Source organism: Vicia villosa, linkage group LG1, assembly GCF_029867415.1.
Source record: "Vicia villosa cultivar HV-30 ecotype Madison, WI linkage group LG1, Vvil1.0, whole genome shotgun sequence".
Classification (NCBI taxonomy): Eukaryota; Viridiplantae; Streptophyta; class Magnoliopsida; order Fabales; family Fabaceae; genus Vicia; species Vicia villosa.
In genome coordinates, this window is record NC_081180.1 from 29,433,403 (window position 1) to 29,450,768 (window position 17,366).

Here is a 17,366-nt window from a genome sequence, read left to right on the forward strand (position 1 = left end):
ATTATCTTTTTTAAATTAGAAAATTAATTTGTCACAACATTATGTAGTTAAATATTTAATTAATTATATATTTTGATAAAATGGTATATATTTAATCGTATATCTTGATTAAAATAGTATATATTTAATTATATATTTTAATTAATACAATTAATTATACTATTAATATAATTGATTCACCTTGTTTTTAATTTTTTAATAAATATTGAGTTTTTTCGGATATGTATATTCGAAAAATCTCAAGACCAAAAATTGAGTTATTTCGGATGTGCATCTCCGAAGACACCTTTTTATAAAAAAATAGGTTTCTTCGGATATGCACACCTGAAATCACCTTTTTTTAAGAAAAATGTGCCTTCGAAGATGCACATCTGAAATATAAGGGTATTTTTGAAATTTCGCAGCAGGTTTGTAAGAAGCCATATGGGTGTATAAAGAAATTGTCAAATAAATAAATTCTTTGGATAAAAGAGAACTCGTCGGGATTGAATTCCATCTACCTGTCAAATACTTAAACTTATTACTCAATTGCACTCAACCTAAATTACTCGTCAATATCATCACGTATCACTCACAATAGAGGTTATATCTAATGCAAAGTTGAGATATCAACAGTTTTGATCTCTTTGGCGACGTCTCGCACAACTCAACCAACACAGAGGCATTAAGAGTCGATATCCACTGTGATTAATAAGCCTAAATTTATCTCTATAGTCTAGAACCTAACAATTATTCATCCATGAACAAGATTTGAGGAGTATATGTCTATAGCAACTCAAATTCAAGCACAAAATACAAAGTTCCATGAGAGTATAAGAGTACATCATCTACAAAAGACATGTTAGTGAGCATCAGCTTCTCACATTAAGTATGGTGGCTAAAGTTAGGGTTGAGTTGCATCTTGTGTAGGTTTCTCTCTAGGTATTCCATCAAAACGACAAAAAGACAAGGGGAGATTGGATCCCCTTGTCTTATGCCCCTTCTAGCCTGCCAAAATTTGGGAGTCATTTCCATTAATGTTAAATCTGTAGGAAACTAATGAGACTGTGGTCATGATCCAGTTCATAAATATTTGGGGCATTCCAGTATCTTGTAGTATAACCTCTAGTGCATTCCAATCTACCATGTCGCATGCCTTTTGAAGGTCATCTTGAATCATGCATCTAGGTGTCCCTCCACTTCTAGAGTATCCTTTAATCATTCATAGGAAATCAGGATATGTTTTGGATTTGTTGCCTTGGGATGAAAGTTGCTTGATTAGGACTAATGATGCTTCCAGTAACTTTCCCTAGCCTGGCTGTCAGCACTTTAGATATTATTTTATAGACAATTATGCACACATAAATGGGTCTAAAGTCCTTTATGTGTTTGGCCTCTGCACTTTTTGGGATGAGGGATACTAAGGTACAATGGAAAGCTTTATACAACCTATTTTGTATTAAAAAATCATGCACTGCTGCTATCACATCAACTTTGACAATATTCCAGCTATGCTTGAAAAAATGGGCCCCATATCCATCAAATCCAGGGGTTTTAATGTCATTAACTTCTTTTAGAGCCTTGTAAATTTCTTCTTTAGTCACCGGTGTTACCAAGTACTCTCTTTGAGTTGTGTTAAATTGAGATTTGTTAGAACAAGATTTGTTCTTATCAATTATCTTAGTTTTGATGATAACAATAATATGAATTTTGCTTAAGATAATATGGTACTCTAATCCAATGCAATTTCCCTTTCAGGAAATATATATAAAGAGTACGCATAATTCAGCGCTCAGAAGATGTGTCTCAAATGGTTCAGCATGTAACATCAGAACATGGTCTGGCAAGACATCAGAAGATGGTCGAAGCAGAATCAGAACATGGGTCTATGGAAGCATCAGAAGAACATGAGATCAGAAGCACTGAAGATCAGAAGATGGTATCACGCTCAGAAGCACTTCAAGATCAGAAGATCAGAAGATGCTATGCACCAAGCTGTTTGACTCTGATGATATTCAAACGTCGTATTCACAAACATCAGATCAGAAGGAAGTACACGTGGCAGACTACGCTGACTGACAAAAGGAACGTTAAAGCTACTAAAGGCTACGTCAGTAGACACAGCGTGAACAAGGCTCGAGGTAGTTGACAAAAGCGTATAACATTAAATGCGATGCTGTACGGAACACGCAAAGCATTAAATGCATTCAACGGTCATCTTCTCAACGCCTATAAATATGAAGTTCTGATGAGAAGCAAGGTTACCAATTTTCTACATCTATTCTGTGAATATCAAACTTGCTGAAACGCTGTTCAAATCAAAACTCAGAATCTTCATCTTCATCAGCTCACTACATTGCTGTTGTAATATTTTAGTGAGATTAAGCTTAAACGTTAAGAGAAATATCACAGTTGTGATTATAGCTTTTAAGAAGCATTTGTAAACTCTTGAATAGATTACATTAAGTTGTAAGGAACTAGAGTGATCGTGTGATCAGTATACTCTAGGAAGTCTTAGCAGTTGGCTGAGCAGTTTGTAACTAGAGTGATCGTGTTGATCAGAATACTCTAGGGAAGTCTTAGGAGTGAACTAAGCCTAGAGTGATCGTGTTGATCAGTAGACTCTAGAAAAGTCTTAGAGGGTATCTAAGCAGTTGTTCCTGGAGTGATCAAGTTGTGATCAGAAGACTCTGGAAGACTTAGTTGCGGACTAAGTGGAAAACCATTGTAATCCGTGCGATTAGTGGATTAAATCCTCAGTTGAGGTAAATCATCTCTGCGGGGGTGGACTGGAGTAGCTTCGTTAACAGCGAACCAGGATAAAAATAATTGTGCAATTTATTTTTATCGTCCAAGATTTAAAGTCACACTTATTCAATCCCCCCCCCCCTTTTCTAAGTGTTTTTCTATCCTTCAATTGGCATCAGAGCGCCGGTTCTAAGGTGCAAGCACTTAACCGTGTTTAGAAAAGATTCAGGAAGAGAAAAACGCTTCAGTAAAAGATGGTTGATGAAAGTGAAAAGTCTACACCTACACCTGCATCTACATCTGGCTCTGCTGAGCAATACAACGGTAACAATGGTTATACTAGACCGCCGGTATTTGATGGTGAAAACTTTGAATACTGGAAAGATAAACTGGAAAGTTACTTTCTGGGTCTAGATGGTGATCTATGGGATCTTCTGATGGATGGTTACAAACATCCAGTAAATGCCAGTGGCGTAAAGCTGTCAAGGCAAGAAATGAATGATGATCAAAAGAAGCTTTTCAGGAATCATCATAAATGCAGAACTGTTTTGCTGAATGCTATCTCTCATGCTGAGTATGAGAAGATATCTAACAGGGAAACGGCCTATGACATATATGAGTCCTTGAAAATGACTCATGAGGGAAATGCTCAAGTCAAGGAGACTAAAGCTCTAGCCTTAATCCAGAAGTATGAAGCCTTCAAGATGGAGGATGATGAAGACATTGAAAAGATGTTTTCAAGATTTCAAACTCTTACTGCTGGATTGAGAGTTCTTGACAAGGGATACACCAAGGCTGATCACGTAAAGAAGATCATCAGAAGCTTACCCAGAAGATGGGGTCCTATGGTGACTGCATTCAAGATTGCAAAGAATCTGAATGAAGTTTCTCTGGAAGAGCTGATCAGTGCCTTGAGAAGCCATGAAATAGAGCTGGATGCAAATGAGCCTCAAAAGAAAGGTAAATCTATTGCATTAAAATCTAATATCAAGAAATGCACTAACGCTTTTCAGGCCAAAGAAGAAGATCCTGAAGAATCAGAATCTGAAGAAGAAGATGAACTGTCCCTGATCTCCAGAAGGCTAAATCAACTCTGGAAGACCAAGCAAAGGAAGTTCAGAGGCTTCAGAAGTTCAAGGAAATTTGAACGTGGAGAATCTTCTGATGAAAGAAGATTTGACAAGAAGAAGGTCATGTGCTATGAATGCAATGAGCCTGGACACTACAAGAATGAATGTCCAAATCTTCAGAAGGAAAGTCCCAAGAAAAAGTTTCATAAGAAGAAAGGTCTTATGGCAACCTGGGATGAGTCAGAAGATGATTCAGAAGATGAGCAGGCCAACTGTGCGCTGATGGCGACAGAAGATGACGGATCAGAATCTACATCAGAATCAGATTCTGAAGAGGTATTTTCTGAACTTACTAGAGATGAGTTAGTTTCCGGTCTAACTGAACTTCTGGAACTCAAGTCTCAGATTAGTCTCAAATACAAGAAGCTGAAAAAGCAATTTGAATTTGAAACAAAGAAGCTTGAGTTGGAGAATTCTGAATTAAAAGAAAAACTTTTAAAATTATCCAATAATGTTGGATCTCCTTCTGATTCAGAAAAATCCACTCCCAGTCTAAACCATATTCTGAAAGAATATGATTTAAGTTTCAGGAAGTTCTTATCTAGAAGTATTGGCAGAAGTCAGCTAGCTTCTATGATATATGCCGTGTCTGGAAACAAAAGAGTTGGCATTGGTTTTGAGGGTGAAACCCCATACAAACTTGAACCTGTTGATGAAATGAAAATTACATACAAGCCATTGTATGATCAGTTCAAGTATGGCCACTCCCATGATATTAGGCACACTGCACATGCTCAAAGTTTTCACATAACACACACCAAAAAGCATGTGACACAACCTAGGAAATATCATGAAACTCACATTAAAAATTATCATGCTGTTCCTCCTATTGCTTATAATGTCAAACCCAAGTTCAATCAGAACTTGAGAAAATCTAACAAGAAAGGACCCAAGAAGATGTGGGTACCAAAGAAAAAGATTATTTCTTTTGCAGATTCTCTTGATAACAAAGAAGACAACATTCAACATGACATGACACCTGGACTCAAGTTGCTTTCATCACTTGAAGGGAAGAAAGATTGTCTTCCAAGTTCTGGTTCTTAAATCTGTTGAAGAAACTATGTTTGTAGGAATTCAGAAAAGAAGCTTATTAGTCTTGGAACCATCTATGATGTTTGCCTCTAAGGCTTTGGTGTTTCCTTATTGGTTATTCTGAATGCTCTAAATGCTACAGAATATACAACATTGAAACATTGATTGTGGATAAATCAAGAAACATCTGTTTTGATGATAAACTTGTTTCTGATGAAACAAAGAGCTTAAGAATTTCTGCAGATACAGTTTTGTCTTATCAGAAGCTGTAGAACAAAGAAGTGAACCTCCAGAAGTTGTGTACATCAGAAGTAATGGATCAGAAGATCATTCAGACTTATATCAGCACACTTCAGAAGGAGTATTTCCAGAAGAGAAATTAGATCAATTCAGAAGCAGTAATCAGAATTTGAAGGCGTAAAATCTCTCTGATATTTACAGCTGTCATCTATTTTCTGATGATGAACACGTGTCTGTACAGTCTGTACAAAGCGTGCAGTTGAAAAGACGCCGACCTAGGTAACTGTATTAAATCATGTCATTTACTGAGTTCTCTCTCCTAATGTCATTTCTCATTAAATGCATATTGATTTTCTTTTTAAATCTTTTTAAATAACCCGCTTCATCTTCATTCTTTCTTGTTCTATCTTTCTCTCCCGTTTGAGTATTCTTTTCGTTGTATCTCTTTTCAAACCCTAGTTCTTGACTTGATCTCAAAGTACTATCATAATGAATCCATCTTCTCGTTCATCAATCTCTAAAGAAAGAATCACTTCCACACAGAACCGTTTAAGCAAAAATGATGCTCCTTTGAAAACTTGCTTAATACCTACGAAAGAACTGGAAGTTCTATGTGAATCGGCTGTGGACGTCAACAACCTTAAGGCAAATGGCTTTCAGTGTGATGCAAGAATCTTTGAGCAAGGATGGTCTAAATATCTTGATAGATTGGTTGGTCCAATTTATCCTGAACTTGTAAAGGAGTTTTGGGTACATGCAACAGTTACCCCAACTGCCATCATTTCATTCGTGCTAGGGCATGAAGTGACTATCACTGAGAAACTCATCAGAAAGCTGTACAATCTTGATGATGAAGAAGGCTGGTCTGAGTTTCAACCCCATACAGTTGACTGGACTTTAGTTGAAAAACAAATCTCTACGGTTGTTGGAACTGATTCTCATTTTACGGGCAACTTAAAGCCTTTTTATAAAGTATGGGCTGAGATTATTCTGGGTTCTCTTCACCATAGAAAAAAGATGCGCTGCTCCTCCTACATCAATCCGACTCACAAGTATACTCTTTTCTGCATTGGCAAAAAGATAGAGATCAACATCTCTCATATTCTATTTGAGAATCTGAAAACCTCTATCTTTGATTCAAGAGAAGATGAAAGGGCGAAGTACCCTCATATTCCAAGAACAACCATTCCTTTCGGAAGGATGATTTCAGACATTCTGATTGAAAGCAAAGTGGTGGACTCCATCAGAAGTTGTAATGCCTCGCATTTTCTTGGAGTAACTCAAGGTCCAATCTTCAATGGTGTTGATCTGTTCGGACTGGAAGTCATTAAGAATGTACCTGTTATGTGCACAAGCTTTCCTGACATTCTGTCAAGAAGAATTGCTGTTGAAGGATTCATATCTTTGTATCATAAAGAACTTGATCAAGTTGTCAAGTTTTACTTGGAAGATTGTGTGAGAAAGCAATCAGACGTTGATCCTGCTTGGATCCGTGGCAGAGTACTTCCATCCAAAGATGATATTCTGAAGAAGGATAAAAAGGAACGTCAGGCAAGGCTAAAAAGAAAGGCACAAGAAGATAAGGCTGAGAGAGCCAAGAAGTTGAGGGTCACCTATGATCCTGACAAGGTAGACTCTAAAGAACGAAGAGATAAAAGGATCAGAGATTCTTTTCGCAGAACCAGATCTTCTTCTTCTTCTATACAAATCTCCAGAAATGTCTTTACTCCACCTCCTTCTGTCCCTAAAACATCTTTCCAATCACCTCCATCTGAACCAAAAGTAAACTTCACCCTACCAAATCCTTCTCCATCATCCTTCTCCTCTCCCATTCTAAACCCCACACCTTTAAGTATTCTTCCCCCAACTCCTTCTGATAAATCTTTCTCACCAATTCCCTTTACAAATATTCCATCCTCATCTCAATCTATCATTTCTGATATTCCATCCTCATCAATCATTCTCTCAGATACCCCTTCTTCCTCATCCACCGTACCTCCACCTTCTATATCCCATCCCTTGCCTACCAGAAAATCCAAACCTTACTGTCTTCTCTACCCTGACTACAAATTCACCTTCAATTCGCCTGAACCTGAACCCTATACCTACCTGGAACTTTTCAGACATGAGGTGATTAGCAGTCTAGACCTTCTGAAGGATGCATTCCTAAATGGTCTGGATGATGTTTCTACAAGAAATCTCTGGAGAAGATTTCGCAAGGATTTTCAAATAGAAGCAACAGCAGTACAGAAAAGACTAGTGGCTGCTGCTCCTGGTTACCCTGGTTACCTTCTGGAGGAAGATAATGGTATATACTACCATCCTCTCAGAAATTGTGTTGGTGCTAAGGAGAAGCCCTTTGTGGATGAATTGGAAGTATTAAGACTGGCTGCTGAAATGGAAGCAAATCCATGCAGGGATATTGTTATCTTTGTACCTCAATATCCTGTTCTGCTCGGAGATTTCAAGACTCTCTTTGACTATCTGAGGGAAAACCCGTCTGAGAAAGATCCAAACTTGGTCATTCCAGAAGTTGTTGACCCACCAGAAGTTGAAGGTCCTTCTGCTCCCAGGAATCTAGCTGCCATTCTTCAGGCACTTGAGAATGGAGACTCTGAAATTCCTGCTGCAGAATATGGAGATGCTTCTATGCAAGAAGCAGATGCTGAAGATCATGTTGCCAAAATTGTTCCTGTTGAGGAAATCCCTGCAAATGATCTATCTATGGAAGATGCAGATGAACATGCCATTCCTGTGGTTGAAAGCGGTGAAGCTTCTTCTGGTGAATCTTCTCGTCTTGCAAGGACTCTAGAAGAAATTCAGAAGAGACAGGATGAGCAAAGCTCACTCAATGATCAGTATAGTGCTTTCATGGTGAGGCAAGAAGGACACAACAATATGGTTCAAGAGATGCTGACCAAGATCTTGTCAAGACTAGGGCCATCTTAGATTGAGTCTGTGTTGTTTCTTTCTTCTCGTTGCATCTGTCTTTGTGCATCTGATCTTTCCTTTCTTCATGTACTTCTGAACCTGCTGTTTGAAACTTCAATGAAATCAACTTCTTTCTCCGTGTGTTTCATTTTATTTGTCGTTTTATGCATCTGAATCTTTTGAAATATTCTTTTTGATGATATGACAAAAAGGGGGAGAAGATAAATGATAAATGATTTGATTAAATCTATCAGTTGCTGAGTAAAGGCTCCCACACATCCACTAACAAGAACTGCAAGTTCTATATGGTTTAAGTGTTTTGCAGGTACAGAGAAGTGAAGTGAATCTTCAGAAGCAAACACTAGAAGCAAAACCATAAGAAGCGTTATTTTGTAAAAGGAATAAGCTCTTGGAAACTGAAGCAAGCTGAGTGCTGTCAAGCTTCAGAGATCAGAAGCAAGAAGAATGAATCAGAAGCACTGATAATAGAATTTGAATATCATTGTCTATCCTGTTCTGACAAAATTCTATTTGCTCTGATATATATAATGTTATGGCTCTGATACATTATATGGCTCTGATACATATAATGTGTTCAAACATACATTTTATGTTCTAACTCGTTCATGCTGACTTTTGTCGTTTAGTTTTTGTTCTGTAACATTTCAGGATGTAGAGATGCTCTGATGATGCTCTGGTACATTCAAAAATGTTCTGATACAAATCTAGCATGAAGTGATGATTGGTAGACATTCAAAGTTCTGAAGCTATCCGAGGGAAGCAGAAATCAGAAGATGTGAATGTTCTAAAAGATCCAGAAAACTCAAGTTCTGAAGCTGTCCTGAATGGAAGCAGAAGTCAGAAGCTGTGAATGTTCTGAAGATCAAAGAAATTCAAGTTCTGAAGCTGTCCACGATGGAAGCAGGAATCAGAAGCTGTGAGTGTTCTAAGGATCTAAAGAAATTCAAGTTCTGAAGCTGTCCAATGGAAGCAGAAGTCAGAAGCTATGAATTCTCTGAAGGCAGAAGCTTATATGATCGTCTCTACTGAAATAATCAGGGAAGTCTTTTATCAAAGTTCTTCGAGTATTTATTTCAGGGGGAGATTATTTATCTCAGGGGGAGATTGTTAATCTCAGGGGGAGACATATTCATATGCTTATGCTATAGCTGTGTAATTTGTCTTTTGCCGTCTACTCTTTCTGATCGCAAATTCATATCATTTATATATGTTTTTGTCATCATCAAAAAGGGGGAGATTGTTAGAACAAGATTTGTTCTTATCAATTATCTTAGTTTTGATGATAACAATAATATGAATTTTGCTTAAGATAATATGGTACTCTAATCCAATGCAATTTCCCTTTCAGGAAATATATATAAAGAGTACGCATAATTCAGCGCTCAGAAGATGTGTCTCAAATGGTTCAGCATGTAACATCAGAACATGGTCTGGCAAGACATCAGAAGATGGTCGAAGCAGAATCAGAACATGGGTCTATGGAAGCATCAGAAGAACATGAGATCAGAAGCACTGAAGATCAGAAGATGGTATCACGCTCAGAAGCACTTCAAGATCAGAAGATCAGAAGATGCTATGCACCAAGCTGTTTGACTCTGATGATATTCAAACGTCGTATTCACAAACATCAGATCAGAAGGAAGTACACGTGGCAGACTACGCTGACTGACAAAAGGAACGTTAAAGCTACTAAAGGCTACGTCAGTAGACACAGCGTGAACAAGGCTCGAGGTAGTTGACAAAAGCGTATAACATTAAATGCGATGTTGTACGGAACACGCAAAGCATTAAATGCATTCAACGGTCATCTTCTCAACGCCTATAAATATGAAGTTCTGATGAGAAGCAAGGTTACCAATTTTCTACATCTATTCTGTGAATATCAAACTTGCTGAAACGCTGTTCAAATCAAAACTCAGAATCTTCATCTTCATCAGCTCACTACATTGCTGTTGTAATATTTTAGTGAGATTAAGCTTAAACGTTAAGAGAAATATCACAGTTGTGATTATAGCTTTTAAGAAGCATTTGTAAACTCTTGAATAGATTACATTAAGTTGTAAGGAACTAGAGTGATCGTGTGATCAGTATACTCTAGGAAGTCTTAGCAGTTGGCTGAGCAGTTTGTAACTAGAGTGATCGTGTTGATCAGAATACTCTAGGGAAGTCTTAGGAGTGAACTAAGCCTAGAGTGATCGTGTTGATCAGTAGACTCTAGAAAAGTCTTAGAGGGTATCTAAGCAGTTGTTCCTGGAGTGATCAAGTTGTGATCAGAAGACTCTGGAAGACTTAGTTGCGGACTAAGTGGAAAACCATTGTAATCCGTGCGATTAGTGGATTAAATCCTCAGTTGAGGTAAATCATCTCTGCGGGGGTGGACTGGAGTAGCTTCGTTAACAGCGAACCAGGATAAAAATAATTGTGCAATTTATTTTTATCGTCCAAGATTTAAAGTCACACTTATTCAATCCCCCCCCTTTTCTAAGTGTTTTTCTATCCTTCAAGATTCTCCTCTCATGGCCCCCATATCAATACTCTGCATACTAGCCTCTTGTTTACCCATCAGGTTTCCATAGTACTCTAGGATTTCTTTCTCAATATCCTATTGGGAATTTATATAACTGCCATCCTCTCTCAGTAGGGTACGTATGCTTTTTCTGCTATTCTTTGCTTACACTGAGGCATGAAAATAGGAGTTATTTCCATCCCCAAACTTAAACCATTCAACTTTAGCTCTTCGTTTGAAGATCTCTTCATCAATAGTATGCCAGTACACAAGCTCCTCGGTGATCCTCTTCACATCAACAATCTTGCATCTGTTTATTTTGTCACCAAGGAGTGTCTCTTGTGCCTTGTCCATCTCAGTTCTTTTCTTAGTGATTTGTTTCTTGGCATAGGTCAAAGGTTTGCTCAGCTTCTTCGAAATAAGTTGAAGCCTATTCAATTTTCCCCAAAGAACATACATAGGTCTACCCACTATAGGCTATTCCCAATTAATTTTAATGGTGTCTTCATATCCCTGTACTTTGGTAACAGACTTTAAGAATTTGAAGTTTAGCCTTTTAACTTGTGTCTGAGTCATGTCATCAAGGTAAAGCAGCATGGTTTAATACATTAGGAGATAGGTGTATAAGAGTTGTGTCTTGTTGAGTAAGAAAGCAGTCCAGATTCCCCACCACTATGTTTATCCTTGAGTAAATGGTGCCCTCAACATGTTTATTGGACCATGTGAAATAATCTCCCTTGCTTTCCATTTCAAATAAGCCTTTTCTCTCCATCATGCCCTGCAGATACCTATATTCAGATTCAGTCACTATATGCCCACCAATTATGTCCTGAGCTTTGCGTACATTATTATAGTCACCAATGATACACCAAGGCTCTATGAGTTGCAGATTTTCTATGTCCTCCCAAAGATCCCTCCTCTGCTTAGGCTTATTCATGGCATACACCACAATCATCTAGTATTTAAGTCCTCCATGTATGTCATAAATCCCACAGTGGATCATTTGGCTTGTGCATTTCTCAACCTTAACCTCAACTTTGGTAGGGTCCCAATGAATCCAGATTCTACCATTTTCATGGAATTGGTAGTTGTCAACATAACAGCCACAAATGTTGAGCTTATTTCTAACTGCACTAGCATTATTACCTTTGACTCGGGTTTCTATCAAAAAATTTATATTAGACTTTAGCCCCAAGAGACATGAGCTAATCTCCCTAAGCTTGCCTGCTTTATTCGACCCCCAAATATTTCAGGTAATTACGTCATTGTCTTTGCATTTGAAGGATTTATTCACTATAATGTAATTGATTACAATCACTAAGGTATCTTATAGTTCAACTGGCCTTAGCTAATTTCATTAGGTACATATGCTAAGGAATAAAAGAGAATTTATTTTGCCACCTTTTTACTAATACCTCACACCCTAACTGTGTACAACTTTTGTAAAATATTCTTAATAAAAGTGTTCGTATTTTAAAAAAAAAAAAAAACTCTGTGGTTTTCTGGATATTTGGATTAATATACTACTTTTTTATGAAATCCTTGATTTCTGATTTTTTTTATTTAATTTTTCACTGGATTTATGTGTAATGTAATGTATTTTTGAGAAATTCATGAATATTTACTGGACTTTTGAAAAAATAAGTATAAAAACATATATTTTATACATGTTTTTAAAATAACGCGTATAAAATCCTAATTTGTTTTCATAACTATAATTTTATACTGGATATTTGAAAAAACCGAAATTAGTTTTTATATTTTTTTAATTAGATTTATCAAATGTCCAATATTAAATTATACATTTTTTAAAATAAATTATAATTTTACACCGATTTTTTCAAATATCTAAAAAATTATAAAATATATCGGATTTATCTAAATATTCAATAGTATTAATTTGTTTTTTTAATGATCTACCGGATGTGAGCTATTGAATTTTTTAAAAATTAAAAAAATTAAGATGGTTTTACCAATTTTTTTTTAAATGTCAGATGAAACTAGACACCAAAATTTTCAATTGGCCTACCAAATTCTTTTTAGCAATAGAGAAATTTTTTTAAACATTTTATTAGTAAAAAAATAAAAATAAAAATTATTTTTAATATTACAAAAAAAAAAAATTGAAAGGTGCCAATTCAAAGGGTGGCAGGATAACATCTAAGGATGAATTCTTAAACTCTTGCTTAGTAACCTCAATTTGAGGAATCACAACAAGGTCTAGAAAAGGAGAAGTTTTGGTTTCCGTCCCCCACTTTTCAATTGGAATCTGGTTCAGATCAATGCTTGAGAATCATGATAGTTCTTCGCATACTCGGTCCATTTATACAACTTCTTAACTTGGCTTTTGAATACAACAATGTTCTTCCTTAAAATCCTCCCTCCTTCCTTCTTGTTTTGCTGCAACCACTTATGAACCCGTCTTTACACGTCATTCCATTGTGCAAAGACTTCCCTAGGCCAACAGCTAGTTTTTTGTTCTTATACCTTAAACTATTAATTTTATAAATAGAAGTAGTAACAAATTCTTCAAGGTTAGGAAATAAAGGTGGCGGTTTAGGAGTTGAAAACCTTTAGAGGATAGTGGTTTCGGGAATATAAAAAAAAAAGGTTTTAGATTGAGGTCAAGGTGAAGTATGAGTAATGTTGATTGTTTTAAGTTCAAGAGACTTGAGTGACTCTCATGCCTTTTCTTCTTCTATGTAAAAGTTTTTAGTGATTTGTGCTTGCTTTATGAAGTTGCAAAAGTGAGAACAAAATAGTAACTTTTGAAGAAAGCTAAAAAAGAAAAACAAGATCGCATCAATTCTTTTAGACCAATATGTATAGTTGGACGATTTTAAAAAAGAACCTACCTACAAAAATTTAGCTAAAATTAGTTGGAAGAATTAGGTGCACCGAGTGAGTTTTAATAGACTTAGATTTATTTTCAAAATTGTTCAATTGAAGGAGAATCTTAGGTGACAGAGTGAATTCCATAAAACTTTATTTCCTTTCATCAACCATTATAGTTGCATGATTTTTTTACCATAAAACAAAAATGTGATGTGACACTCTGAAAACTCCACTAGAGATGCTGTATATAAAACCCAAATTCCTAATAATGGACCACTAGAGTCTAGAGATGCTGTAGAATTCAAATGGCATGCATTATATCACAACAAATCAAACCCGTTTTTAAGTTTCGCTAATTACCAATCCTATAATAAAACCATTTCTAAATTTAACTTATTATAAATGTTGTTGGCCCCACTAAACCCGCTGGCAACAGCAAGTGCATGACAAAATAGGAATAGACTCGTCATCTGTCAGAGTTTTCAGTTACCATCACAACTCCGTCACTACATCTTTCAGTTTTCAACTCTACTCAAAATCTCTAACAACAACTAACAAACAAATAAAGCGAAGGCATTAAGAAGTGTCACCGGGAAAACCGCCGCCACAAACCATACCAACAAATAATGCAGAGGCATTAAGAAATTAATCGCGACTGTGAAAACCGCCACGACAAAATCATACCGGAATAAATTATGGTTAATTCATAAATCTGATTACCGATGTTGCAACTCGCAACACTTCTACCGACCGAAATCGCGAAAGAACTCAGCCATTATTTAAAACCTTATGCAGAGCACCAAAAGGGAAAGAGAATAGCATCATCATTTTGCACTTTAATCCTTTTTGCTATATTTCTCATTCCTTTGGTTTGAATTGCTAAAACACCTGTGATGTTGGTGGTTTGATTTGATCTTACAGTAGCATTATTATCTACAATAGAATGAAAGAGAGAAAAAAGACATAAACGGAAATAACAAAATCGGAAAACTATTTCGAAAGATCACCGGGATTGGAGTTTTGATCGGAGTATTCATCCTCTGTCTGCATCTGCATTGCACACCACATCCGCCGCACAATCATTCTCTCTATAATTCTAGATCTGCGGTTGCATTTTAGATCAACTACGAGCGGCGATTTCGACGGATGCTTTTGCGGAATTCTGCGATATCGTTGACGGAGGAGAAGCCGGTAACCTCGCGGAGAAATTTTTGAGATTGTTGACGGATTTCTCGCTGTTAGCGTCGTCTTCAAAATTCAACGCGTAACTGAGAGGATCGTAGTGAAAATCGGCGGAATGGCGGCGGCGGTGACGAGAGAATCGGGAGATGAAATTGCTGCACTTCTCTTTCAAGTGCGAGAATTCAGTTGAGCGAGAGTTGTCGTCGTGAGTTCCGAGAGATGAACATCGAACGATCCGCGGCTTCACGCGGCGGTGAGAGAAACAGCACGAGAAACATAGCGACGATTTGAGTTTGTATTTGAGAGAATGCGGCGGTTCATGAGCGAAATCGTCTTCCTCCATTAACGTTTTTGGTGAAGAAGATGAAAGGAAGAGAAAGAGAAAGTGTGTTAGGAGTAAATAGGTGAGAGAAAGTGAGGAGAGAGGAAATGACGGAAAAGGATACGGAGGTTGCGGAAAAAATAACTGTCCATGTGGGTTGGTGAAAAGCGAATCTTATTCTAAGGAAGGGTATTTACGTAAACTGAGTTGTGAGATTGTTCTGTTTGGATAATAAAGTAACGGTTTGCATACGCGTGAGTCTAACGTTAGTTCTCTACCCACTTCTTTTTAGTTCTCATAAAAAAATTCTTTACCTTTTTACTATTTTATACTCATTTTCCTTTTTGACCAACCCACTTTTTTTTCAACAGAATTATTAGTTACCATTCTAAACTTTTTACTAAAAAGCATATCCAAATTTATATTCAATTATTCCTTCTTTATTAAGTAAAATTTTCAAGTATTTGAAAATTACAGTGTCAATTTTTATAAATTATAATTTTAAAGAAAAATCAATTTTGTAGAGATATTCATAGCACATGGTTCACCCAAAATTCTGTTGATTACCAATACCATGGTTCACAACAGTCGTTTTCATTTATTACTATTTAACATATTGTTAGAATATATAAGTGACCCACATAAAATATCCCTAGATACCAAAAGAATACAGTTTTCTATTTATATGTTTATTTAAAAATGTTTTAGGTATACCACTTAAAAAAGAGAGTTGGTCAAAAATATCATGAATGATTTTTTACACTGTCAGTCAATCACAACCATTGATAAGTATAAAAGATTTGACTCTTATTTTAACTTTTTTTAATGTAATACAATTGGATGTTCATGATCTAATGATAGTGTAAAAAAATTTATACTGACAGTATATATCAATTAAACTCAAATATCATTAGGATACAAGTGGTAAAAAAATATTTTTATTTTAATTATAAAGTCCTAATTATGTAAAAAAAACTTATACACATCGAATTAAATTATAATTAAATTTAATAAATAATATCTAAGTGCATTTTGATTTAACTTTTGAAAAAGTCAAAAACAATTCTAAAAAAATAAAATTGATTCTTAATGATTGTAAAATGGGATTACACATAATCTATTAATTACATTCTACACATCAACACATCTAACAAAAATTAAATCATAAATTACTCTCCTACACTATATTATTACAAAAGCTAAATTAAAAAACATTCTTCTTTAAACTAATTTTATTGGACTTTTTTTTATAATGACAAATAATTATATTACGATGAACAATTTTTTAAGAGATTATAAATGTCACAGTCTAACTGAGGACATACCAAAAGCCTCCCTCTTAAGACTATGTCAATATTTAATGAGAAAAATGTTATGTGATAGTAAATTTTTTGAATTGGTATTAAAGACAAATTATAAAAATAAATTTAAGTAAAATATGAAAATATATTATTGCTTTTAAGAATTTATCGGAGTAAACTGCCTCTCTTTTACATTAAACATAAAGTTTCTTGGGGGAGTGTAATTTTTTTCCAGTTAACCAAATGAATACAAGTGGTGCTAGTACCATTCCAAATAAAATTTAGAGTAATACGATTATTTGTATTACAATTTTTTTAGGGAGCTGCAGTATGCATGTTGTAAGAGGGGGAGGAAATGATGTCAATGTAACAAGGGATAGTCTACCAGGTTTGTTAAGAATCTTGTTTTTATAGGAAGTCAAAAGTGCTTGCATTTTTCCATAATGAGAATGGAAGAATTAAGTGTTTTTATCACCAAATTTGATCCATTTATCACGAGATTTTTTAGATCTAGTAAACTTTCTCCTAGAAGAGGATGTGGTTGTAATATCCTTGGAGTTGTTGCTCAAACTAGACATGATTAAAAGAATCAATTGTCTCTAGACAGTTCTAGATCCCTTTGAGCCTGACTTTGATGTGTTTTTTTCAACAAAAGATGTTGTTGAAGATATTATTATTAACCGCAGTGGATTTTTCTTACACTTTCTTTAAGAAAGATATATTATAATAACATTCATCATAAATCCAAAATTTCTCTAAATGGAACGGCCTCGGTCCCTCACTAACAGAAGACCACTGAAGCAAAGGAGGATGGGATTGTTATCATAGTGAAACATACATAAACTTTGACATATACCTCCAAGAAAGCAAGGATCCAACGAATATAAAATAGCACACAATGTAGATTTTAAAAAAATATTATATACCTATGGCTCTTGCGGTGCCAGGTAAAGTGACCATATGTGTGAGTCAGATTTGGTTGGCTAACTACAATGGCTGCACGTGACACACGTTTTTACTTCCTTCTTTAGGAGCGTTCGTGAAAAGTGTGTAGGGTGCTTTATACCCTTTATAATTATTGGAAAAATGTGTTTTCACGGGAAAGGGTAATTTGATTGGATACTTAATCATCCTGAACT

At 35.7% G+C, this 17,366-nt stretch overlaps 1 protein-coding gene across 1 annotated transcript; it reads right to left on the bottom strand.

Moving 5' to 3' along the window:
• Positions 1-14,108: 14,108 nt before the first annotated feature.
• On the bottom strand, positions 14,109-15,033 carry LOC131603630 (uncharacterized). The gene has a single exon (XM_058876027.1). The coding sequence runs from the start codon at positions 14,945-14,947 to the stop codon at positions 14,543-14,545; it is 405 nt and encodes a 134-aa protein (XP_058732010.1). The 5' UTR covers positions 14,948-15,033; the 3' UTR covers positions 14,109-14,542.
• Between the last annotated feature and the right edge of the window lie 2,333 nt (positions 15,034-17,366).

Coding starts and splice junctions, on each gene's coding strand:
- LOC131603630 (XM_058876027.1), bottom strand. CDS start 14,947: ATGGAGGAAGACGATTTCGCTCATGAACCGCCGCATTCTCTCAAATAC.